Source organism: Oncorhynchus keta, unplaced genomic scaffold, assembly GCF_023373465.1.
Source record: "Oncorhynchus keta strain PuntledgeMale-10-30-2019 unplaced genomic scaffold, Oket_V2 Un_scaffold_2576_pilon_pilon, whole genome shotgun sequence".
Classification (NCBI taxonomy): Eukaryota; Metazoa; Chordata; class Actinopteri; order Salmoniformes; family Salmonidae; genus Oncorhynchus; species Oncorhynchus keta.
The window spans coordinates 153600-177983 of record NW_026290888.1 but is presented as its reverse complement, the minus strand read 5'-3'; the positions used below and the strand labels follow the sequence as shown (position 1 = coordinate 177983).

Below are 24384 nucleotides of genomic sequence, written 5' to 3'. Positions count from 1 at the left end.
TAGATGTCAGAGTTTACACATTAGAGGTCAGGGGTAAGACATTATAGGTCAGGGATTAAACAGTCTGGTCAGGGGTTAGATGTCAGGGGTTAGACAGTAGAGGTCAGGGGTTATACTTTAGAGGTCAGGGGTTATACTTTAGAGGTCAGGGGTTAGACAGTAGAGGTCAGGGGTTAGACAGTAGAGGTCAGGGGTTAGACGTCAGGGGTTAGACATTAGAGGTCAGGGGTTAAACTGTAGAGATCAGGGGATAGACATTAGACGTCAGGGGTTAGAGGTCAGGGGTTAGACATTAGAGGTCAGGGGTTAGACGTCAGGGGTTAGACAGTAGAGGTTAGGGGTTAGATTTTAGAGGTCAGGGGTTAGACTTTAGAGGTCAGGGGTTAGACATTAGAGGTCAGGGATTAAACAGTCTGGTCAGGGGTTAGATGTCAGGGGTTAGCCATTAGAGGTCAGGGGTTAGACTTTAGAGGTCAGGGGTTAGACAGTAGAGGTCAGGGGTTAGATGTCAGGGGTTATACATTAGAGGTCAGGGGTTAGACAGGAGAGGTCAGGGGTTAGACACAGGTCAGGGATTAAACAGTCTGGTCAGGGGTTAGACGTCAGGGGTTAGACAGTAGAGGTCAGGGGTTAGACTTTAGAGGTCAGGGGTTAGACAGTAGAGGTCAGGGGTTAGACAGTAGAGGTCAGGGGTTAGACGTCAGCGGTTAGACATTAGAGGTCAGGGGTTAAACTGTAGAGATCAGGGGATAGACATTAGAGGTCAGGGGTTAGACGTTAGAGGTCAGGGGTTAGATGTTAGAGGTCAGGGGTTAGATGTTAGAGGTCAGGGGTTAGACAGTAGAGGTCAGGGGTTAGACAGTAGAGGTTAGGGGTTAGACTTTAGAGGTCAGGGGTTAGACTTTAGAGGTCAGGGGTTAGACATTAGAGGTCAGGGGTTAGACGTTAGAGGTCAGGGGTTAGATATTAGAGGTCAGGGGTTAGACATTAGTGGTCAGGGGTTAGACGTCAGGGGTTAGACAGTAGAGGTCAGGGGTTAGACATTAGAGGTCAGGGATTAAACAGTAGAGGTCAGGGGTTAGACGTCAGGGGTTAGACAGTAGAGGTCAGGAGTTAGACATTAGAGGTCAGCGGTTAGACATTATACATCAGGGGTTAGACATTAGAGGTCAGGGGTTAGACGTCAGCGGTTAGACATTAGAGGTCAGGGGTTAAACTGTAGAGATCAGGGGATAGACATTAGAGGACAGGAATTAGACATTAGAGGTCAGGAATTAGACATTAGACATCAGGGGTTAGACAGTTGAGGTCAGGGGTTAGACGTTAGAGGTCAGGGGTTAGATGTTAGAGGTCAGGGGTTAGACATTAGAGGTCAGCGATTCGACATTAGAGGTCAGAGGTTAGACAGTTGAGGTCAGGGGTTAGACATTATACATCAGGGGTTAGACATTAGAGGTCAGGGGTTAGACGTCAGCGGTTAGACATTAGAGGTCAGGGGTTAAACTGTAGAGATCAGGGGATAGACATTAGAGGTCAGGAATTAGACATTAGAGGTCAGGAATTAGACATTAGACATCAGGGGTTAGACAGTTGAGGTCAGGGGTTAGACGTTAGAGGTCAGGGGTTAGATGTTAGAGGTCAGGGGTTAGACATTAGAGGTCAGAGATTCGACATTAGAGGTCAGAGGTTAGACAGTTGAGGTCAGGGGTTAGACATTAGATGTTAGAGGTCAGGGGTTAGACATTAGAGGTCAGAGATTCGACATTAGAGGTCAGAGGTTAGACAGTTGAGGTCAGGGGTTAGACATTAGAGGTCAGGGATTAAACAGTAGAGGTCAAGGGTTAGACATTAGGGGTTAGACACAAACTATTTGTAAATTTAGCTAGCTGGTTATTTAGAAACGTTCGTACTAAATTTGGGGGGGAATGTTCCAATGCTAGTGATCACCACAGGTCAGAGGTCAAGGGTAAGGGCCAAGGGTAAGGGGTTAAGGTTAGGAGTTAGGCGTGAAAGGTGAGAACTGACCACCGTAGCTTTCAGTTCCATACTGCTGGGAGGAATGATGCGTCCTCCGTACCGATAGGTCTTCCTCAGGTTCTGCTCACAAGCCTTTGATATGCCTATGGAGAACAAGTTAACAATATACCTATTAATACACAGAGACATTACCTGGAGAATAGACATTAACATTATACCTATCAATACACAGAGACATTACCTGGAGAATAGACATTACCATTATACCTATCAATACACAGACATTACCTGGAGAATAGACATTAACATTATACCTATCAATACACAGAGACATTACCTGGAGAATAGACATTAACATTATACCTATCAATACACAGAGACATTACCTGGAGAATAGACATTATACCTATCAATACACAGAGACATTAACTGGAGAATAGACATTATACCTATCAATACACAGAGACATTACCTGGAGAATAGACATTAACATTATACCTATCAATACACAGAGACATTACCTGGAGAATAGACATTAACATTATACCTATCAATACACAGAGACATTACCTGGAGAATAGACATTACCATTATACCTATCAATAGACAGAGACGTTACCTGGAGAATAGACATTAACATTATACCTATCAATACACAGAGACATTACCTGGAGAATAGACATTAACATTATACCTATCAATACACAGAGACATTACCTGGAGAATAGACATTAACATACCTATCAATACACAGAGACATTACCTGGAGAATAGACATTATACCTATCAATACACAGAGACATTACCTGGAGAATAGACATTATACCTATCAATACACAGAGACATTACCTGGAGAATAGACATTACCAATATACCTATCAATACACAGAGACATTACCTGGAGAATAGACATTATACCTATCAATACACAGAGACATTACCTGGAGAATAGACATTATACCTATCAATACACAGATACATTACCTGGAGAATAGACATTATACCTATCAATACACAGAGACATTACCTGGAGAATAGACATTAACATTATACCTATCAATACACAGAGACATTACCTGGAGAATAGACATTATACCTATCAATACACAGAGACATTACCTGGAGAATAGACATTATACCTCTCAATACACAGAAACATTACCTGGAGAATAGACATTACCAATATACCTATCAATACACAGAGACATTACCTGGAGAATAGACATTACCATTATACCTATCAATACACAGAGACATTACCTGGAGAATAGACATTATACCTATCAATACACAGAGACATTACCTGGAGAATAGACATTATACCTATCAATACACAGAGACATTACCTGGAGAATAGACATTACCAATATACCTATCAATACACAGAGACATTACCTGGAGAATAGACATTAACATTATACCTATCAATACACAGCACCATTACCTGGAGAATAGACATTAACACCTACCCTGAAACAGGAAGACACCTACCCTGAAACAGGAAGACACCTACCCTGGAACAGGAAGACACCTACCCTGAAACAGGAAGACACCTACCCTGGAACAGGAAGACACCTACCATGGAACAGGAAGACACCTACCCTGAAACAGGAAGACATCTACCCTGGAACAGGAAGACACCTACCCTGAAACAGGAAGACACCTAACCTGAAACAGGAAGACATCTACCCTGGAACAGGAAGACATCTACCCTGAAACAGGAAGATCTACGCTTGAACAGGAAGACACCTACCCTGGAACAGGAAGACACCTACCCTGGAACAGGAAGGCATCTACCCTGAAACAGGAAGACACCTACCCTGGAACAGGAAGACACCTATCCTGGAACAGGAAGACACCTACCCTGGAACAGGAAGACACCTACCCTGAAACAGGAAGACACCTACCCTGGAACAGGAAGACACCTACCCTGGAACAGGAAGACACCTACCCTGAAACAGGAAGACACCTACCCTGGAACAGGAAGACACCCACCCTGGAACAGGAAGACACCTACCCTGAAACAGGAAGACACCTACCCTGGAACAGGAAGACATCTACCCTGAAACAGGAAGACATCTACCCTGGAACAGGAAGACACCTACCCTGGAACAGGAAGACACCTACCCTGAAACAGGAAGCCACCTACCCTGGAACACTACTCCCTGACTGAGGGAGGCGTTCTGTAGGAACTTCAACAGGAAGGGCTTCAGGACCTCAGAGCAGCGATGGAACGCAGTCAGGATGTAAAGCAACCTCCAGCCACGCTGACAACTGTCCCTAAAGGTTAGAGGTTCAAGGTTAGAGGTCAGAGTCAGAGGTCAGGATTAGAGTTAGAGGTCAGGGGCTAGAGGTCAGGGGTTAAAGGTCAGTGATTAGAGTTAGGGTCTTACGGTTTAGAGCTGGTGTTTCCTGTAATCTGTTTGAGGATTTGACAGTAGGGTCAGAGGTCAGGGGTCAGAGGTCAGGGGGTTACGGTTTAGAGCTGGTGTTTCCTGTAATCTGTTTGAGGTGTTGACAGTAGGGTCAGAGGTCAGAGGTCAGAGTTAGGGTCTTACGGTTTAGAGCTGGTGTTTCCTGTAATCTGTTTGAGGATTTGACAGTAGGGTCAGAGGTCAGGGGGTTAGAGTTAGGGTCTTACGGTTTAGAACTGGTGTTTCCTGTAATCTGTTCGAGGTGTTGACAGTAGGGTCAGAGGTCAGGGGTTAGAGTTAGGGTCTTACGGTTTACAGCTGGTGTTTCCTGTAATCTGTTTGAGGATTTGACAGTAGGGTCAGAGGTCAGGGATTAGAGTTAGGGTCTTACGGTTTAGAGCTGGTGTTTCCTGTAATCTGTTCGAGGTGTTGACAGTAGGGTCAGAGGTCAGGGGTTAGAGTTAGGGTCTTACGGTTTAGGGCTGGTGTTTCCTGTAATCTGTTTGAGGATTTGACAGTAGGGTCAGAGGTCAGGGGTTAGAGTTAGGGTCTTACGGTTTAGAGCTGGTGTTTCCTGTAATCTGTTTGAGGTGTTGACTGTAGGGTCAGAGGTCAGGGGTTAGAGTTAGGGTCTTACGGTTTAGAGCTGGTGTTTCCTGTAATCTGTTCGAGGTGTTGACAGTAGGGTCAGATGTCAGGGGTTAGAGTTAGGGTCTTACGGTTTAGAGCTGGTGTTTCCTGTAATCTGTTTGAGGTGTTGACTGTAGGGTCAGAGGTCAGGGGTTAGAGTTAGGGTCTTACGGTTTAGAGCTGGTGTTTCCTGTAATCTGTTTGAGGTGTTGACTGTAGGGTCAGAGGTCAGGGGTTAGAGTTAGGGTCTTACGGTTTAGAGCTGGTGTTTCCTGTAATCTGTTTGAGGTGTTGACTGTAGGGTCAGAGGTCAGGGGGTCAGAGTTAGGGTCTTACGGTTTAGAGCTGGTGTTTCCTGTAATCTGTTTGAGGTGTTGACTGTAGGGTCAGAGGTCAGGGGGTCAGAGTTAGGGTCTTACGGTTTAGAGCTGGTGTTTCCTGTAATCTGTTTGAGGTGTTGACAGTAGAGTCAGAGGTCAGGGGTTAGAGTTAGGATCTTACGGTTTAGGGCTGGTGTTTCCTGTAATCTGTTTGAGGTGTTGACTGTAGGGTCAGAGGTCAGGGGTTAGAGTTAGGGTCTTACGGTTTAGAGCTGGTGTTTCCTGTAATCTGTTCGAGGTGTTGACTGTAGGGTCAGAGGTCAGGGGTTAGAGTTAGGGTCTTACGGTTTAGAGCTGGTGTTTCCTGTAATCTGTTTGAGGTGTTGACAGTAGAGTCAGAGGTCAGGGGTTAGAGTTAGGATCTTACGGTTTAGGGCTGGTGTTTCCTGTAATCTGTTTGAGGTGTTGACTGTAGGGTCAGAGGTCAGGGGTTAGAGTTAGGGTCTTACGCTTTAGAGCTGGTGTTTCCTGTAATCTGTTCGAGGTGTTGACTGTAGGGTCAGAGGTCAGGGGTTAGAGTTAGGGTCTTACGGTTCAGAGCTGGTGTTTCCTGTAATCTGTTTGAGGTGTTGACTGTAGAGTCAGAGGTCAGGGGTTAGAGTTAGGGTCTTACGGTTTAGAGCTGGTGTTTCCTGTAATCTGTTTGAGGATTTGACTGTAGAGTCAGAGGTCAGGGGTTAGAGTTAGGGTCTTACGGTTTAGAGCTGGTGTTTCCTGTAATCTGTTTGAGGTGTTGACAGTAGGGTCAGAGGTCAGGGGTTAGAGTTAGGGTCTTACGGTTTAGAGCTGGTGTTTCCTGTAATCTGTTTGAGGTGTTGACAGTAGAGTCAGAGGTCAGGGGTTAGAGTTAGGATCTTACGGTTTAGGGCTGGTGTTTCCTGTAATCTGTTTGAGGTGTTGACTGTAGGGTCAGAGGTCAGGGGTTAGAGTTAGGGTCTTACGGTTTAGAGCTGGTGTTTCCTGTAATCTGTTTGAGGTGTTGACTGTAGGGTCAGAGGTCAGGGGTTAGAGTTAGGGTCTTACGGTTTAGAGCTGGTGTTTCCTGTAATCTGTTTGAGGTGTTGACTGTAGGGTCAGAGGTCAGGGGTTAGAGTTAGGGTCTTACGGTTTAGAGCTGGTGTTTCCTGTAATCTGTTTGAGGTGTTGACTGTAGGGTCAGAGGTCAGGGGTTAGAGTTAGGGTCTTACGGTTTAGAGCTGGTGTTTCCTGTAATCTGTTTGAGGTGTTGACTGTAGGGTCAGAGGTCAGGGGTTAGAGTTAGGGTCTTACGGTTTAGAGCTGGTGTTTCCTGTAATCTGTTTGAGGTGTTGACTGTAGGGTCAGAGGTCAGGGGTGAGAGTTAGGGTCTTACGGTTTAGAGCTGGTGTTTCCTGTAATCTGTTTGAGGATTTGACAGTAGGGTCAGAGGTCAGGGGTTAGAGTTAGGGTCTTACGGTTTAGAGCTGGTGTTTCCTGTAATCTGTTTGAGGTGTTGACTGTAGGGTCAGAGGTCAGGGGTTAGAGTTAGGGTCTTACGGTTTAGAGCTGGTGTTTCCTGTAATCTGTTTGAGGTGTTGACTGTAGGGTCAGAGGTCAGGGGTTAGAGTTAGGGTCTTACGGTTTAGAGCTGGTGTTTCCTGTAATCTGTTTGAGGATTTGACAGTAGGGTCAGAGGTCAGGGGTTAGAGTTAGGGTCTTACGGTTTAGAGCTGGTGTTTCCTGTAATCTGTTTGAGGATTTGACAGTAGGCTTCATCCTTCATCAGACCAAACTGTCCAATCAGCTGGAGAGAGGGAGAACACACACATCACACAGACGCCTTCAACACAACACCACCAACTGTCCAATCAGCTGGAGAGAGGGAGAACACACACATCACACAGACGCCTTCAACACAACACCACCAACTGTCCAATCAGCTGGAGAGAGGGAGAACACACACATCACACAGACGCCTTCAACACAACACCACCAACTGTCCAATCAGCTGGAGAGAGGGAGAACACACACATCACACAGACGCCTTCAACACAACACCACCAACTGTTAACGGAGTGGGTGTTACCTTCAACACAACACCACCAACTGTTAACAGAGTGGGTGTTACCTTCAACACAACACAACACCACCAACTGTTAACAGAGTGGGTGTTACCTTCAACACAAAACCACCAACTGTTAACAGAGTGGGTGTTACCTTCAACACAACACAACACCACCAACTGTTAACAGAGTGGGTGTTACCTTCAACACAAAACCACCAACTGTTAACACTGTTAACAGAGTGTGTTACCTTCAACACAACACCACCAACTGTTAACAGAGTGGGTGTTACCTTCAACACAACACAAAACCACCAACTGTTAACAGAGTGGGTGTTACCTTCAACACAACACAAAACCACCAACTGTTAACAGAGTGGGTGTTACCTTCAACACAACACAAAACCACCAACTGTTAACAGAGTGGGTGTTACCTTCAACACAAAAAAACACCAACTGTTAACAGAGTGGGTGTTACCTTCAACACAAAACCACCAACTGTTAACAGAGTGGGTGTTACCTTCAACACAAACACCACCAACTGTTAACAGAGTGGGTGTTACCTTCAACACAACACCACCAACTGTTAACAGAGTGGGTGTTACCTTCAACACAACACAACACCACCAACTGTTAACAGAGTGGGTGTTACCTTCAACACAACACAACACCACCAACTGTTAACAGAGTGGGTGTTACCTTCAACACAACACAAAACCACCAACTGTTAACAGAGTGGGTGTTACCTTCAACACAACACAAAACCACCAACTGTTAACAGAGTGGGTGTTACCTTCAACACAAAACCACCAACTGTTAACGGAGTGGGTGTTACCTTCAACACAACACAACACCACCAACTGTTAACAGAGTGGGTGTTACCTTCAACACAAAACCACCAACTGTTAACAGAGTGGGTGTTACCTTCAACACAACACCACCAACTGTTAACAGAGTGGGTGTTACCTTCAACACAACACAAAACCACCAACTGTTAACAGAGTGGGTGTTACCTTCAACACAACACAAAACCACCAACTGTTAACAGAGTGGGTGTTACCTTCAACACAACACAAAACCACCGACTGTTAACAGAGTGGGTGTTACCTTCAACACAACACAACACCACCAACTGTTAACGGAGTGGGTGTTACCTTCAACACAACACAAAACCACCAACTGTTAACAGAGTGGGTGTTACCTTCAACACAACACCACCAACTGTTAACAGAGTGGGTGTTACCTTCAACACAACACAACACCACCGACTGTTAACAGAGTGGGTGTTACCTTCAACACAACACAAAACCACCAACTGTTAACAGAGTGGGTGTTACCTTCAACACAACACAACACCACCGACTGTTAACGGAGTGGGTGTTACCTTCAACACAACACAAAACCACCAACTGTTAACAGAGTGGGTGTTACCTTCAACACAACACAAAACCACCAACTGTTAACAGAGTGGGTGTTACCTTCAACACAAAACCACCAACTGTTAACAGAGTGGGTGTTACCTTCAACACAACACCACCAACTGTTAACAGAGTGGGTGTTACCTTCAACACAACACCACCAACTGTTAACGGAGTGGGTGTTACCTTCAACACAACACCACCAACTGTTAACAGAGTGGGTGTTACCTTCAACACAACACCACCAACTGTTAACAGAGTGGGTGTTACCTTCAACACAAAACCACCAACTGTTAACAGAGTGGGTGTTACCTTCAACACAAAACCACCGACTGTTAACAGAGTGGGTGTTACCTTCAACACAACACAACACCACCAACTGTTAACAGAGTGGGTGTTACCTTCAACACAACACAACACCACCAACTGTTAACAGAGTGGGTGTTACCTTCAACACAACACCACCGACTGTTAACAGAGTGGGTGTTACCTTCAACACAAAACCACCAACTGTTAACAGAGTGGGTGTTACCTTCAACACAACACCACCAACTGTTAACAGAGTGGGTGTTACCTTCAACACAAAACCACCAACTGTTAACAGAGTGGGTGTTACCTTCAACACAACACAAAACCACCGACTGTTAACGGAGTGGGTGTTACCTTCAACACAAAACCACCAACTGTTAACAGAGTGGGTGTTACCTTCAACACAAAACCACCAACTGTTAACAGATTGGGTGTTACCTTCAACACAACACAAAACCACCAACTGTTAACAGAGTGGGTGTTACCTTCAACACAACACAACACCACCAACTGTTAACAGAGTGGGTGTTATCTTCAACACAAAACCACCAACTGTTAACAGAGTGGGTGTTACCTTCAACACAAAAACCCACCAACTGTTAACAGAGTGGGTGTTACCTTCAACACAACACAAACCACCAACTGTTAACAGAGTGGGTGTTACCTTCAACACAACACCACCACCACTGTTAACAGAGGTGGGTGTTACCTTCAACACAACACCACCAACTGTTAACAGAGTGGGTGTTACCTTCAACACAAAACCACCAACTGTTAACAGAGTGGGTGTTACCTTCAACACAACACAACACCACCAACTGTTAACAGAGTGGGTGTTACCTTCAACACAAAACCACCAACTGTTAACAGAGTGGGTGTTACCTTCAACACAAAACCACCAACTGTTAACAGAGTGGGTGTTACCTTCAACACAAAACCACCAACTGTTAACAGAGTGGGTGTTACCTTCAACACAAAACCACCAACTGTTAACAGAGTGGGTGTTACCTTCAACACAAAACCACCAACTGTTAACAGAGTGGGTGTTACCTTCAACACAACACAAAACCACCAACTGTTAACAGAGTGGGTGTTACCTTCAACACAAAACCACCAACTGTTAACAGAGTGGGTGTTACCTTCAACACAACACAAAACCACCAACTGTTAACAGAGTGGGTGTTACCTTCAACACAAAACCACCAACTGTTAACAGAGTGGGTGTTACCTTCAACACAAAACCACCAACTGTTAACAGAGTGGGTGTTACCTTCAACACAAAACCACCAACTGTTAACAGAGTGGGTGTTACCTTCAACACAACACAAAACCACCAACTGTTAACAGAGTGGGTGTTACCTTCAACACAACACCACCAACTGTTAACAGAGTGGGTGTTACCTTCAACACAACACCACCAACTGTTAACAGAGTGGGTGTTACCTTCAACACAAAACCACCAACTGTTAACAGAGTGGGTGTTACCTTCAACACAACACAACACCACCAACTGTTAACAGAGTGGGTGTTACCTTCAACACAAAACCACCAACTGTTAACAGAGTGGGTGTTACCTTCAACACAAAACCACCAACTGTTAACAGAGTGGGTGTTACCTTCAACACAAAACCACCAACTGTTAACAGAGTGGGTGTTACCTTCAACACAAAACCACCAACTGTTAACAGAGTGGGTGTTACCTTCAACACAAAACCACCAACTGTTAACAGAGTGGGTGTTACCTTCAACACAACACAAAACCACCAACTGTTAACAGAGTGGGTGTTACCTTCAACACAAAACCACCAACTGTTAACAGAGTGGGTGTTACCTTCAACACAACACAAAACCACCGACTGTTAACAGAGTGTTTACCTTCAACAAACTGTTAACAGTGTTGTTACTACTTGTTCTGTCAGGCCCTTCAGGGGGTGGTCTCCCATAAAACGCATCACCGCTATGAACATGACATAGCAGGACATACCGTGACATCGCAGGACGTAGTAGGACATGACATACCATGACTTAACATAACGGCCCATGACATGAAATGACATGAAAAAGGCATAAAATGACATAGCAAGACAAAGCATGGGCATAGCATGACATAGCAAGACAAAGCATGGGCATAGCATGACATAGCAAGACAAAGCATGGGCATAGCATGACATAGCAAGACAAAGCATGGGCATAGCATGACATAGCAAGACAAAGCATGGGCATAGCATGACATAGCAAGACAAAGCATGGGCATAGCATGACATAGCAAGACAAAGCATGGGCATAGCATGACATAGCAAGACAAAGCATGGGCATAGCATGACATAGCAAGACAAAGCATGGGCATAGCATGACATAGCAAGACAAAGCATGGGCATAGCATGACATAGCAAGACAAAGCATGGGCATAGCATGACATAGCAAGACAAAGCATGGGCATAGCATGACATAGCAAGACAAAGCATGGGCATAGCATGACATAGCAAGACAAAGCATGGGCATAGCATGACATAGCAAGACAAAGCATGGGCATAGCATGACATAGTGTGAAACATGACTTACAAAGGAAGATGTCTGTAGCCACTCTGTTCATAGCAGGATCAGTGAACTCTATCAGAGATTCAGACAGTGGAGACTGGGGGGGGAAAGAGATATAATGGAACTATAGTTAACTACTTAAGGCTTATGATATAAGGTATAATTAGGTATAATAAAACAGTTAGGGTATGTGTTATAATGTGTTATAATGTGTTATAGTGTGTTATAATGTGTTATAATGTGTTATAATGTGTTACCTTGGAGAACTTGATGTGTTATAATGTGTTATAATGTGTTATAATGTGTTATAATGTGTTATAATGTGTTATAATGTGTTATAATATGTTATATTGTGTTATAATGTGTTATAATATGTTATAATGTGTTATAATGTGTTATAATATGTTATATTGTGTTATAATGTGTTATAATATGTTATAATGTGTTATATTGTGTTATAATGTGTTATAATGTGTTATATTGTGTTATAATGTGTTACCTTGTAGAACCTGATGTGTTATAATGTGTTATAATGTGTTATAATGTGTTATAATGTGTTATAATGTGTTACCTTGTAGAACTTGATGTGTTATAATGTGTTATAATGTGTTATAATGTGTTATAATGTGTTATAATGTGTTATAATGTGTTATAATGTGTTATAATGTGTTATAATGTGTTATAATGTGTTATAATGTGTTACCTTGGAGAACCTGATGTGTTATAATGTGTTATAATGTGTTATAATGTGTTATAATGTGTTATAATGTGTTATAATGTGTTATAATGTGTTATAATGTGTTATATTGTGTTATAATGTGTTACATTGGAGAACTTGATGTGTTATAATGTGTTATAATGTGTTATAATGTGTTATAATGTGTTATAATGTGTTATAATGTGTTATAATGTGTTATAATGTGTTATAATGTGTTATAATGTGTTATAATGTGTTACATTGGAGAATTGATGTGTTATAATGTGTTATAATGTGTTATAATGTGTTATAATGTATTATAATGTGTTATAATGTGTTATAATGTATTTTAAAGTGTTATAATGTGTTATAATGTGTTATAATGTGTTATAATGTGTTATGATGTGTTACATTGGAGAACCTGATGTGTTATAATGTGTTATAATGTGTTATAATGTATTTTAAAGTGTTATAATGTGTTATAATGTGTTATAATGTGTTTTAAAGTGTTATAATGTGTTATAAAGTGTTATAATGTGTTATAATGTGTTATGATGTGTTATAAAGTGTTATAATGTGTTATAATGTGTTATAATGTGTTATAATGTGTTATAATGTGTTATAATGTGTTATAATGTGTTATAATGTGAACTTGATGTGTTATAATGTGTTATAATGTGTTATAATGTGTTATAATGTGTTATAATGTGTTATAATGTGTTATAATGTGTTACCTTGTAGAACTTGATGTGTTATAATGTGTTATAATGTGTTATAATGTGTTATAATGTGTTATAATGTGTTATAATGTGTTATGATGTGTTATAATGTGTTATAATGTGTTACACTTCTGAGGGACACAGTGGAAGATGTGTTATGGTGTTATAATGTGTTATAATGTGTTATAATGTGTTATATTGGAGAACTTGATGTGTTATAATGTGTTATAATGTGTTATAATGTGTTATAATGTGTTATGATGTGTTATAATGTGTTATGATGTGTTATAATGTGTTACATTGGAGAACTTGATGTGTTATAATGTGTTATAATGTGTTGTAATGTGTTATGATGTGTTATGATGTGTTATAATGTGTTATAATGTGTTATGATGTGTTATGATGTGTTATGATGTGTTATAATGTGTTGTAATGTGTTGTAATGTGTTGTAATGTGTTATAATGTGTTGTAATGTGTTGTAATGTGTTATAATGTGTTGTAATGTGTTATAATGTGTTATGATGTGTTATAATGTGTAATAGTGTTACCTTGTGTTATGTGTTACGATCCTCGTTTGCTAAGTCAAACCACCGTGGTTCTGCTCAACTGCCCTACCCTGTGCTCTGACCTCTCCAGATGAAATCTCACCTTGTGACGGCCGGCCGCCCAACAACCTGCCCGCTTGACCCTATCCCCTCCTCTCTTCTCCAGACCATTTCCGGAGACCTTCTCCCTTACCTCACCTCGCTCATCAACTCATCCCTAACCGCTGGCAACATGTATTCCATCTTCAAGAGAGCGAGAGTTGCACCCCTTCTGAAAAACCTATCAAATCCCTCCGATGTCAACCTACAGACCAGTATCCCTGTTTCTTTTCTCTCCAAAACTCTTGAACGTGCCGTCCTTGGCCAGCTCTCCCGCTATCTCTCTCAGAATGACCTTCTTGATCCAAATCAGTCAGGTTTCAAGACTAGTCATTCAACTGAGACTGCTCTTCTCTGTATCAAGGCGCTCCGCACTGCTAAAGATAACTCTCATCCTCTGCTCTCATCCTTCTAACCTACAGCAACATGTATACAGTGAACCATCAGATCCTCCTCTCCACCCTCTCCGTTGGGCATCTCCGGACCTCACGCTTGGACCCCTACCTGAAGGTCACAGCAACCAGGTGGCGTGGTGAGAATCTGTCTCCTCACCACACGCTCTCACCACTGGTGTCCCCAGGGCTCTGTTCTAGGCCCTCTCCTATTCTCGCTATACACCAAGTCACTTGGCTCTGTCATAACCTCACATGGTCTCTCCTATCATTGCTATGCAGACGACACACAATTAATCTTCTCCTTTCCCCCTTCTGATGACCAGGTGGCGACCCCATCTCTGCATGTCTGGCAGACATATCAGTGTGGATGACGGATCACCACCTCAATTGAACCTCGGCAAGACGGAGCTGCTCTTCCTCCCGGGGAAGGACTGCCCGTTCCATGATCTCGCCATCACGGTTGACAACTCCATTGTGTCCTCCTCCCAGAGCGCTAAGAACCACGTGATCCTGGACAACACCCTGTAGTTCTCAACTAACATCAAGGCGGTGGCCCGTTCCTGTAGGTTCATGCTCTCAACATCCGCAAGTACCCCTCCTCACACAGGAAGCACAGGTCCTAATCCAGGCACTTGTCATCTCCCGTCTGGATTACTGCAACTCGCTGTTGGCTGGGCTCCCTGCCTGTGCCATTAAACCCCTACAACTCATCCAGAACGCCGCAGCCCGTCTGGTGTTCAACCTTCCCAAGTTCTCTCACGTCACCCCGCTCCTCCACTCTCTCCACTGGCTTCCATTGAAACTCGCATCCGCTACAAGACCATGGTGCTTGCCTACGGAACTGTGAGGGGAATGGCACCTCAGTACCTCCAGGCCCTCTGATCAGGCCCTACACCCAAACAAGGGCACTGCGTTCATCCACCTCTGGCCTGCTCGCCTCCCTACCACTGAGGAAGTACAGTTCCCGCTCAGCCCAGTCAAAACTGTTCGCTCTGGCCCCCCAATGGTGGAACAAACTCCCTCACGACCCAGGAAGCAGTCAATCACCACCTTCCGGAGACACCTGAAACCCCACCTCTTTAAGGAATACCTAGGATAGGATAAAGTAATCCTTCTCACCCCCACCCCCTTAAAAGATTTAGATGCACTATTGTATAAGTGGCTGTTCCACTGGATGTCATAAGGTGAATGCACCAATTTGTAAGTCCTCTGGATAAGAGTGTCTAAATGACTTAAATGTAAAATGTAAATGATGTAATGTTATGATGTGTTATGATGTGTTATAATGTGGTATAATGTGTTATAATGTGTTATAATGTGTTATAATGTGTTATAATGTGTTATAATGTGTTATGTGTTATAATGCATAATGTGTTATAATGTTTATAATGTGTTATAATGTGTTATAATGTGTTATAATGTGTTATGATGTGTTATGATGTGTTATAATGTGTTACCTGTGTTATATTGTGTTTATAATGTGTTATAATGTGTTATGATGTGTTATAATGTGTTATAATGTGTTATAATGTGTTACCTTGTAACCTGACCATTTCAAAGGGATCTCTGGTGTCTTTGGGCTTCTTGGACTTCACAGAGGCCCTGTGGGGAAACCACAGATAAACACTATAGGGACACAGTGTGTGTAGTGGTGTGTGTGTGAGTGGTGTGTATGAGTGGTGTGTGTGTGTGTGTGTGGGGGGTTTGATGTGTGTGCAACATGTATACAGTGTGTGTGTGTGTGTGTGTGTGTGTGTGTGTGTGTGTGTGACCTCATCAATGTGTGTGTGCCCCTTAGCAGCCGGTTGTCTAAAGCAACTCCACCATATCGTATCGTGTCCTGCAGAATGCTGTCGTCGATCTCTAGGACCTCATCAAACCCCTCCTAAACCACAGCAACATGTATACAGTAGTACAGTAGTACAGAACGCTCTCGTCGACCTCTAGGACCTCATCAAACCCCTCCTAAACCACAGCAACATGTATACAGTAGTACAGTAGTACAGAACGCTCTCGTCGACCTCTAGGACCTCATCAAACCCCTCCTAAACCACAGCAACATGTATACAGTAGTACAGTAGTACAGAACGCTCTCGTCGACCTCTAGGACCTCATCAAACCCCTCCTAAACCACAGCAACATGTATACAGTAGTACAGTAGTACAGAACGCTCTCGTCGACCTCTAGGACCTCATCAAACCCCTCCTAAACCACAGCAACATGTATACAGTAGTACAGAACGCTCTCATCGACCTCTAGGACCTCATCAAACCCCTCCTAAACCACAGCAACATGTATACAGTAGTACAGTAGTACAGAACGCTCTCGTCGACCTCTAGGACCTCATCAAACCCCTCCTAAACCACAGCAACATGTATACAGTAGTACAGTACAGAACGCTCTCGTCGACCTCTAGGACCTCATCAACCCCTCCTAAACCACAGCAACATGTATACAGTAGTACAGAACGCTCTCTCGTCGACCTCTAGGACCTCATCAAACCCCTCCTAAACCACAGCAACATGTATACAGTAGTACAGTAGTACAGAACGCTCTCGTCGACCTCTAGAACCTCATCAAACCCCTCCTAAACCACAGCAACATGTATACAGTAGTACAGAACGCTCTCGTCGACCTCTAGGACCTCATCAAACCCCTCCTAAACCACAGCAACATGTATACAGTAGTACAGTAGTACAGAACGCTCTCGTCGACCTCTAGGACCTCATCAAACCCCTCCTAAACCACAGCAACATGTATACAGTAGTACAGAACGCTCTCGTCGACCTCTAGGACCTCATCAAACCCCTCCTAAACCACAGCAACATGTATACAGTAGTACAGAACGCTCTCGTCGACCTCTAGGACCTCATCAAACCCCTCCTAAACCACAGCAACATGTATACAGTAGTACAGTAGTACAGAACGCTCTCGTCGACCTCTAGGACCTCATCAAACCCCTCCTAAACCACAGCAACATGTATACAGTAGTACAGAACGCTCTCGTTGACCTCTAGGACCTCATCAAACCCCTCCTAAACCACAGCAACATGTATACAGTAGTACAGTAGTACAGAACGCTCTCGTCGACCACTAGGACCTCATCAAACCCTCCTAAACCACAGCAACATGTATACAGTAGTACAGTAGTACAGAACGCTCTCGTCGACCTCTAGGACCTCATCAACCCCTCCTAAACCACAGCAACATGTATACAGTAGTACAGTAGTACAGAACGCTCTCGTCGATCTCCAGGACCTCATCAAACCCCTCCTAAACCACAGCAACATGTATACAGTAGTACAGTAGTACAGAACGCTCTCGTCGACCTCTAGGACCTCATCAACCCCTCCTAAACCACAGCAACATGTATACAGTAGTACAGTAGTACAGAACGCTCTCGTCGACCTCTAGGACCTCATCAAACCCCTCCTAAACCACAGCAACATGTATACAGTAGTACAGAACGCTCTCGTCGACCTCTAGGACCTCATCAAACCCCTCCTAAACCACAGCAACATGTATACAGTAGTACAGTAGTACAGAACGCCCTTGTCGACCTCTAGGACCTCATCAAACCCCTCCTAAACCACAGCAACATGTATACAGTAGTACAGTAGTACAGAACACTCTCGTCGACCTCTAGTACCTCATCAAACCCCTCCTAAACCACAGCAACATGTATACAGTAGTACAGAACGCTCTCGTCGACCTCTAGGACCTCATCAAACCCCTCCTAAACCACAGCAACATGTATACAGTAGTACAGTAGTACAGAACGCCTCGTCGACCTCTAGGACCTCATCAACCCCTCCTAAACCACAGCAACATGTATACAGTAGTACAGTAGTACAGAACGCTCTCGTCGACCACTAGGACCTCATCAAACCCCTCCTAAACCACAGCAACATGTATACAGTAGTACAGTAGTACAGAACGCTCTCATCGACCTCTAGGACCTCATCAAACCCCTCCTAAACCACAGCAACATGTATACAGTAGTACAGTAGTACAGAACGCTCTCGTCAACCTCTAGGACCTCATCAAACGCCTCCTAAACCACAGCAACATGTATACAGTAGTACAGAACGCTCTCGTTGACCTCTAGGACCTCATCAAACCCCTCCTAAACCACAGCAACATGTATACAGTAGTACAGAACGCTCTCGTTGACCTCTAGGACCTCATGAAACCCCTCCTAAACCACAGCAACATGTATACTGTAGTACAGTAGTACAGAACGCTCTCGTCGACCTCTAGTACCTCATCAAACCCCTCCTAAACCACAGCAACATGTATACAGTAGTACAGAACGCTCTCGTTGACCTCTAAGACCTCATCAAACCCCTCCTAAACCACAGCAACATGTATACAGTAGTACAGAACAGAACGCTCTCGTCGACCTCTAGGACCTCATCAAACCCCTCCTAAACCACAGCAACATGTATACAGTAGTACAGTAGTACAGAACGCTCTCGTTGACCTCTAGGACCTCATCAAACCCCTCCTAAACCACAGCAACATGTATACAGTAGTACAGTAGTACAGAACGCTCTCGTCGACCTCTAGGACCTCATCAAACCCCTCCTAAACCACAGCAACATGTATACAGTAGTACAGTAGTACAGAACGCTCTCGTCGACCTCTAGGACCTCATCAAACCCCTCCTAAACCACAGCAACATGTATACAGTAGTACAGAACGCTCTCGTCGACCTCTAGGACCTCATCAAACCCCTCCTAAACCACAGCAACATGTATACAGTAGTACAGTAGTACAGAACGCTCTCGTCGACCTCTAGGACCTCATCAAACCCCTCCTAAACCACAGCAACATGTATACAGTAGTACAGTAGTACAGAACGCTCTCGTCGACCTCTAGGACCTCATCAAACCCCTCCTAAACCACAGCAACATGTATACAGTAGTACAGTAGTACAGAACGCTCTCGTCGACCTCTAGGACCTCATCAAACCCCTCCTAAACCACAGCAACATGTATACAGTAGTACAGTAGTACAGAACGCTCTCGTCGACCTCTAGGACCTCATCAAACCCCTCCTAAACCACAGCAACATGTATACAGTAGTACAGTAGTACAGAACGCTCTCGTCGACCTCTAGGACCTCATCAAACCCCTCCTAAACCACAGCAACATGTATACAGTAGTACAGAACGCTCTCGTTGACCTCTAGGACCTCATCAAACCCCTCCTAAACCACAGCAACATGTATACAGTAGTACAGTAGTACAGAACGCTCTCGTCGACCTCTAGGACCTCATCAAACCCCTCCTAAACCACAGCAACATGTATACAGTAGTACAGTAGTACAGAACGCTCTCGTCGACCTCTAGGACCTCATCAAACCCCTCCTAAACCACAGCAACATGTATACAGTAGTACAGAACGCTCTCGTTGACCTCTAGGACCTCATCAAACCCCTCCTAAACCACAGCAACATGTATACAGTAGTACAGAACGCTCTCGCCGACCTCTAAGACCTCATCAAACCCCTCATAAACCACAGCAACATGTATACAGTAGTACAGAACGCTCTCGTCGATCTCTAGGACCTCATCAAACCCCTCCTAAACCACAGCAACATGTATACAGTAGTACAGAACACTCTCGTCGACCTCTAGGACCTCATCAAACCCCTCCTAAACCACAGCAACATGTATACAGTAGTACAGTAGTACAGAACGCTCTCGTCGACCTCTAGGACCTCATCAAACCCCTCCTAAACCACAGCAACATGTATACAGTAGTACAGAACGCTCTCGTTGACCTCTAGGACCTCATCAAACCCCTCCTAAACCACAGCAACATGTATACAGTAGTACAGAACGCTCTCGTCGACCTCTAGGACCTCATCAAACCCCTCCTAAACCACAGCAACATGTATACAGTAGTACAGAACGCTCTCGTTGACCTCTAGGACCTCATCAAACCCCTCCTAAACCACAGCAACATGTATACAGTAGTACAGAACGCTCTCGTTGACCTCTAGGACCTCATCAAACCCCTCCTAAACCACAGCAACATGTATACAGTAGTACAGTAGTACAGAACGCTCTCGTCGACCTCTAGGACCTCATCAAACCCCTCCTAAACCACAGCAACATGTATACAGTAGTACAGTAGTACAGAACGCTCTCGTCGACCTCTAGGACCTCATCAAACCCCTCCTAAACCACAGCAACATGTATACAGTAGTACAGTAGTACAGAACGCTCTCGTTGACCTCTAGGACCTCATCAAACCCCTCCTAAACCACAGCAACATGTATACAGTAGTACAGAACGCTCTCGTCGACCTCTAGGACCTCATCAAACCCCTCCTAAACCACAGCAACATGTATACAGTAGTACAGTAGTACAGAACGCTCTCGTTGACCTCTAGGACCTCATCAAACCCCTCCTAAACCACAGCAACATGTATACAGTAGTACAGAACGCTCTCGTCGACCTCTAGGACCTCATCAAACCCCTCCTAAACCACAGCAACATGTATACAGTAGTACAGAGTACAGAACACTCGTTGACCTCTAGGACCTCATCAAACCCCTCCTAAACCACAGCAACATGTATACAGTAGTACAGAGTACAGAACTCTCGTCGACCTCTAGGACCTCATCAAACCCCTCCTAAACCACAGCAACATGTATACAGTAGTACAGTAGTACAGAACGCTCTCGTCGACCTCTAGGACCTCATCAAACCCCTCCTAAACCACAGCAACATGTATACAGTAGTACAGTAGTACAGAACGCTCTCGTTGACCTCTAGGACCTCATCAAACCCCTCCTAAACCACAGCAACATGTATACAGTAGTACAGTAGTACAGAACGCTCTCGTCGACCTCTAGGACCTCATCAAACCCCTCCTAAACCACAGCAACATGTATACAGTAGTACAGAGTACAGCTCTCGTCGACCTCTAGGACCTCATCAAACCCCTCTAAACCACAGCAACATGTATACAGTAGTACAGTAGTACAGAACACTCTCGTCGACCTCTAGGACCTCATCAAACCCCTCTAAACCACAGCAACATGTATACAGTAGTACAGTAGTACAGAACTCTCGTCGACCTCTAGGACCTCATCAAACCCCTCTAAACCACAGCAACATGTATACAGTAGTACAGTAGTACAGAACGCTCTCGTCGACCTCTGGGACCTCATCAAACCCCTCCTAAACCACAGCAACATGTATACAGTAGTACAGAGTACACTCTCGTTGACCTCTAGGACCTCATCAAACCCCTCCTAAACCACAGCAACATGTATACAGTAGTACAGTAGTACAGAACGCTCTCGTCGACCTCTAGGACCTCATCAAGCCCCTCTAAACCACAGCAACATGTATACAGTAGTACAGTAGTACAGCTCTCGTCGACCTCTAGGACCTCATCAAACCCCTCCTAAACCACAGCAACAGGTATACAGTAGTACAGTAGTACAGAACGCTCTCGTTGACCTCTGGGACCTCATTAAACCCCTCCTAAACCACAGCAACATGTATACAGTAGTACAGTAGTACAGAACGCTCTCGTTGACCTCTAGAACCTCATCAAACCCCTCCTAAACCACAGCAACATGTATACAGTAGTACAGTAGTATAGTAATATACTAGTACACCAGTACATTAGTATGGCAGTACAGTAGTATAGTAGTATATTAGTACAGTAGTACAGTAGTATAGTAGTACAGTAGTATACTAGTACAGTAGTATAGTAGTACAGTAGTACAGTAGTATATTAGTACAGTAGTACAGTAGTACAGTATTATAGTAGTATAGTAGTATAGTAGTACAGTAGTATACTAGTACAGTAGTATATTAGTACAGTAGTACAGTAGTACAGTAGTATAGTAGTACAGTAGTATAGTAGTATAGTAGTATATTAGTACAGTAGTACAGTAGTACAGCAGTACAGTAGTATAGTAGTACAGTAGTATAGTAGTATAGTAGTATATTAGTACAGTAGTACAGTAGTATAGTAGTACAGTAGTATATTAGTACAGTAGTACAGTAGTATAGTAGTACAGTAGTATATTAGTACAGTAGTACAGTACTATAGTAGTATAGTAGTATAGTAGTGCAGTAGTATATTAGTACAGTAGTACAGTAGTATAGTAGTACAGTAGTATAGTAGTACACTAGTATATTAGTACAGTAGTACAGTAGTATAGTAGTATAGTAGTACAGTAGTATAGTAGTGCAGTAGTATAGTAGTATAGTAGTACAGTAGTATAGTAGTACAGTAGTATAGTAGTACAGTAGTGTAGTAGTATAGTAGTACAGTAGTATATTAGTACAGTAGTACAGTAGTATAGTAGTATAGTAGTACAGTAGTATAGTAGTGCAGTAGTATAGTAGTATAGTAGTACAGTAGTATAGTAGTATATTAGTACAGTAGTACAGTAGTATAGTAGTACAGTAGTACAGTAGTATATTAGTATATTAGTATATTAGTACAGTAGTACAGTAGTATAGTAGTACAGTAGTACAGTAGTATAGTAGTATAGTAGTACAGTAGTACAGTAGTATATTAGTACAGTAGTATAGTAGTACAGTAGTATATTAGTATAGTAGCACAGTAGTATACCTAGTATAGTCTATCTGTAGTACAGTGTATACATCAGTATGCACCTATAGGGTATGGGTCTATACAGTAGTATACTACAGTGTATGTATATTAGTATAGTAGTATACTAGTCTATCTGGTATACTAGTACAGTGTATACTATGTACAGTAGTATAGTAGTATATCTAGTATAGTAGTATATGTACAGTAGTATACTAGTGCAGGGTATGGGTATATTAGTACAGTAGTACAGTAGTATACTACTAGTATGGCAGTACAGTGTATGTAGTGTATCAGTGTATATTAGTACAGTACAGTGTATACTCCAGGGTCTGGGTCTATCTGGTGTACTACAGTGTGTGTATCAGTGTGCACCTCCAGGGTGGGGTCTATCTGGTGTACTACAGTGTGTCTATCTGGTGTATCAGTGTGCACCTCCAGGGTTGGGTCTATCTCGTGAGCGGCCGCGCTGGACGCCACGGCCACAGCCATAGCTGATGTCACGGCAACCCGCCCTGCTCCTCCTTTAAGCTCCGCCCTGCGGTCGACCGGGAGGGGCAGGAAGTCAGGGGCGGCGACGGGACGGACACAATCTGTCGGGAACGCCCCTGCACGACCAAACACCCCTCCAAACTTCCAACCTGGTAGAACAACAGACAGGAAACACACACAGGAGAGACGGATGGAGAGATGAGGTGGAGGAAGAGGAGAGAGATGAAGAGGAGAGAGAGGAGAGAGATGAAGAGGAGAGAGATGAGGTGGAGGAAGAGGAGAGAGATGAGGTGGAGGAACAGACAGGAAACACACACAGGAGAGACGGATGGAGAGATGAGGTGGAGGAAGAGGAGAGAGATGAGGTGGAGAGAGATGAGGTGGAGGAGAGGAGAGAGATGAAGAGGAGAGAGATGAGGTGGAGAGATGAGGTGGAGCAAGAGGAAGAGAGAGAGATGAGGTGGAGAAGAGAGAGATGAGGTGGAGAGAGGAGAGAGAGAGATGAAGAGGAGAGAGATGAGGTGGAGCAAGAGAGAGAGATGAGGTGGAGAGAGATGAGGTGGAGAGAGAGGAGATGAGATGAAGAGGAGAGAGAGGAGAGAGAGATGAGGTGGAGGAACAGACAGAGAAACACACAGGAGAGATGGATGGAGAGATGAGGTGGAGGAAGAGGAGAGAGATGAGGTGGAGGAGAGATGAGGTGGAGGAAGAGGAGAGATGAGGTGGAGGAGAGAGGAGAGAGATGAGGTGGAGGAAGAGGAGAGAGATGAGGTGGAGAGAATGAGGTGGAGAGATGAGAGAGAGATGAAGAAGGAGAGAGAGGAGGAGAGATGAAGTGGAGGAAGAGAGATGAGGTGGAGGAAGAGGAGAGAGATGAGGTGGAGGAAGAGAAGAGAAAGATGAAGAGGAGAGAGATGAGGTGGAGGAAGAGGGAGAGAGATGAGGTGAAGGAAGATGAAGAGAGATGAGGTGGAGGAAGAGGAGAGATGAGGTGGAGGAAGAGGAGAGAGATGAGGTGGAGGAAGAGGAGAGGAGATGAGGTGAAGGAAGAGGAGAGAGATGAGGTGGAGGAAGAGGAGAGAGAGAGGTGGAGGTGGAGGAAGAGGAGGAGATGAAGAGGAGAGAGATGAGGTGGAGGAAGAGATGAGGTGGAGGAAGAGGA

At 44.0% G+C, this 24384-nt stretch overlaps 2 protein-coding genes and 2 long non-coding RNA genes across 23 annotated transcripts in view; all 4 read right to left on the bottom strand.

The window, feature by feature from the left end:
• LOC127928268 (unconventional myosin-XV-like) overlaps nucleotides 1-7362 on the bottom strand; it is a 31357-nt gene extending 23995 nt beyond the window's left edge. For all 12 annotated transcript variants that reach the window (XR_008131121.1, XR_008131129.1, XR_008131131.1 and 9 more), the window contains exons 1-3: nucleotides 7081-7362; nucleotides 4127-4257; nucleotides 2026-2120 (exon numbers count right to left, since the gene is read on the bottom strand). Coding sequence is in view for 1 of the 12 variants with exons in the window: in XM_052515432.1 (XP_052371392.1) it covers nucleotides 2026-2120; nucleotides 4127-4257; nucleotides 7081-7142 (288 nt within the window). In the remaining 11 variants the exon portion in view is untranslated. The remainder of the gene's footprint in view (nucleotides 1-2025; nucleotides 2121-4126; nucleotides 4258-7080) is intronic.
• On the bottom strand, nucleotides 2355-3769 carry LOC127928269 (uncharacterized). Of its 3 annotated transcripts, XR_008131133.1 has the most exons (6): nucleotides 3373-3769; nucleotides 3215-3323; nucleotides 3031-3116; nucleotides 2876-2938; nucleotides 2718-2826; nucleotides 2355-2383 (listed from the first exon to the last, which is right to left on the bottom strand). It is a non-coding gene; the product is annotated as an uncharacterized LOC127928269 (long non-coding RNA). The 3 variants fall into 3 exon arrangements; XR_008131132.1 differs by having other exon boundaries at nucleotides 3215-3769; XR_008131134.1 differs by lacking the exon at nucleotides 2718-2826 and having other exon boundaries at nucleotides 2853-2938; nucleotides 3215-3769.
• A 1687-nt stretch (nucleotides 7363-9049) lies between the features above and the next one.
• On the bottom strand, nucleotides 9050-10706 carry LOC127928272 (uncharacterized). 7 transcript variants are annotated; one of them, XR_008131139.1, is made up of 3 exons: nucleotides 10550-10587; nucleotides 9942-10030; nucleotides 9050-9109 (listed from the first exon to the last, which is right to left on the bottom strand). It is a non-coding gene; the product is annotated as an uncharacterized LOC127928272 (long non-coding RNA). The 7 variants fall into 7 exon arrangements; XR_008131141.1 differs by lacking the exon at nucleotides 10550-10587 and adding an exon at nucleotides 10508-10545; XR_008131137.1 differs by lacking the exons at nucleotides 9050-9109; nucleotides 10550-10587 and adding exons at nucleotides 9205-9240; nucleotides 10634-10706 and having other exon boundaries at nucleotides 9900-10030.
• A 2519-nt stretch (nucleotides 10707-13225) lies between these two features.
• Nucleotides 13226-24384, bottom strand: part of LOC127928278 (unconventional myosin-XV-like) — a 55969-nt gene continuing 44810 nt past the window's right edge. The window contains exons 12-15 of the mRNA XM_052515437.1: nucleotides 23166-23371; nucleotides 15915-16027; nucleotides 15680-15744; nucleotides 13226-13233 (exon numbers count right to left, since the gene is read on the bottom strand). Coding sequence (XP_052371397.1) covers nucleotides 13226-13233; nucleotides 15680-15744; nucleotides 15915-16027; nucleotides 23166-23371 — 392 coding nt within the window. The remainder of the gene's footprint in view (nucleotides 13234-15679; nucleotides 15745-15914; nucleotides 16028-23165; nucleotides 23372-24384) is intronic.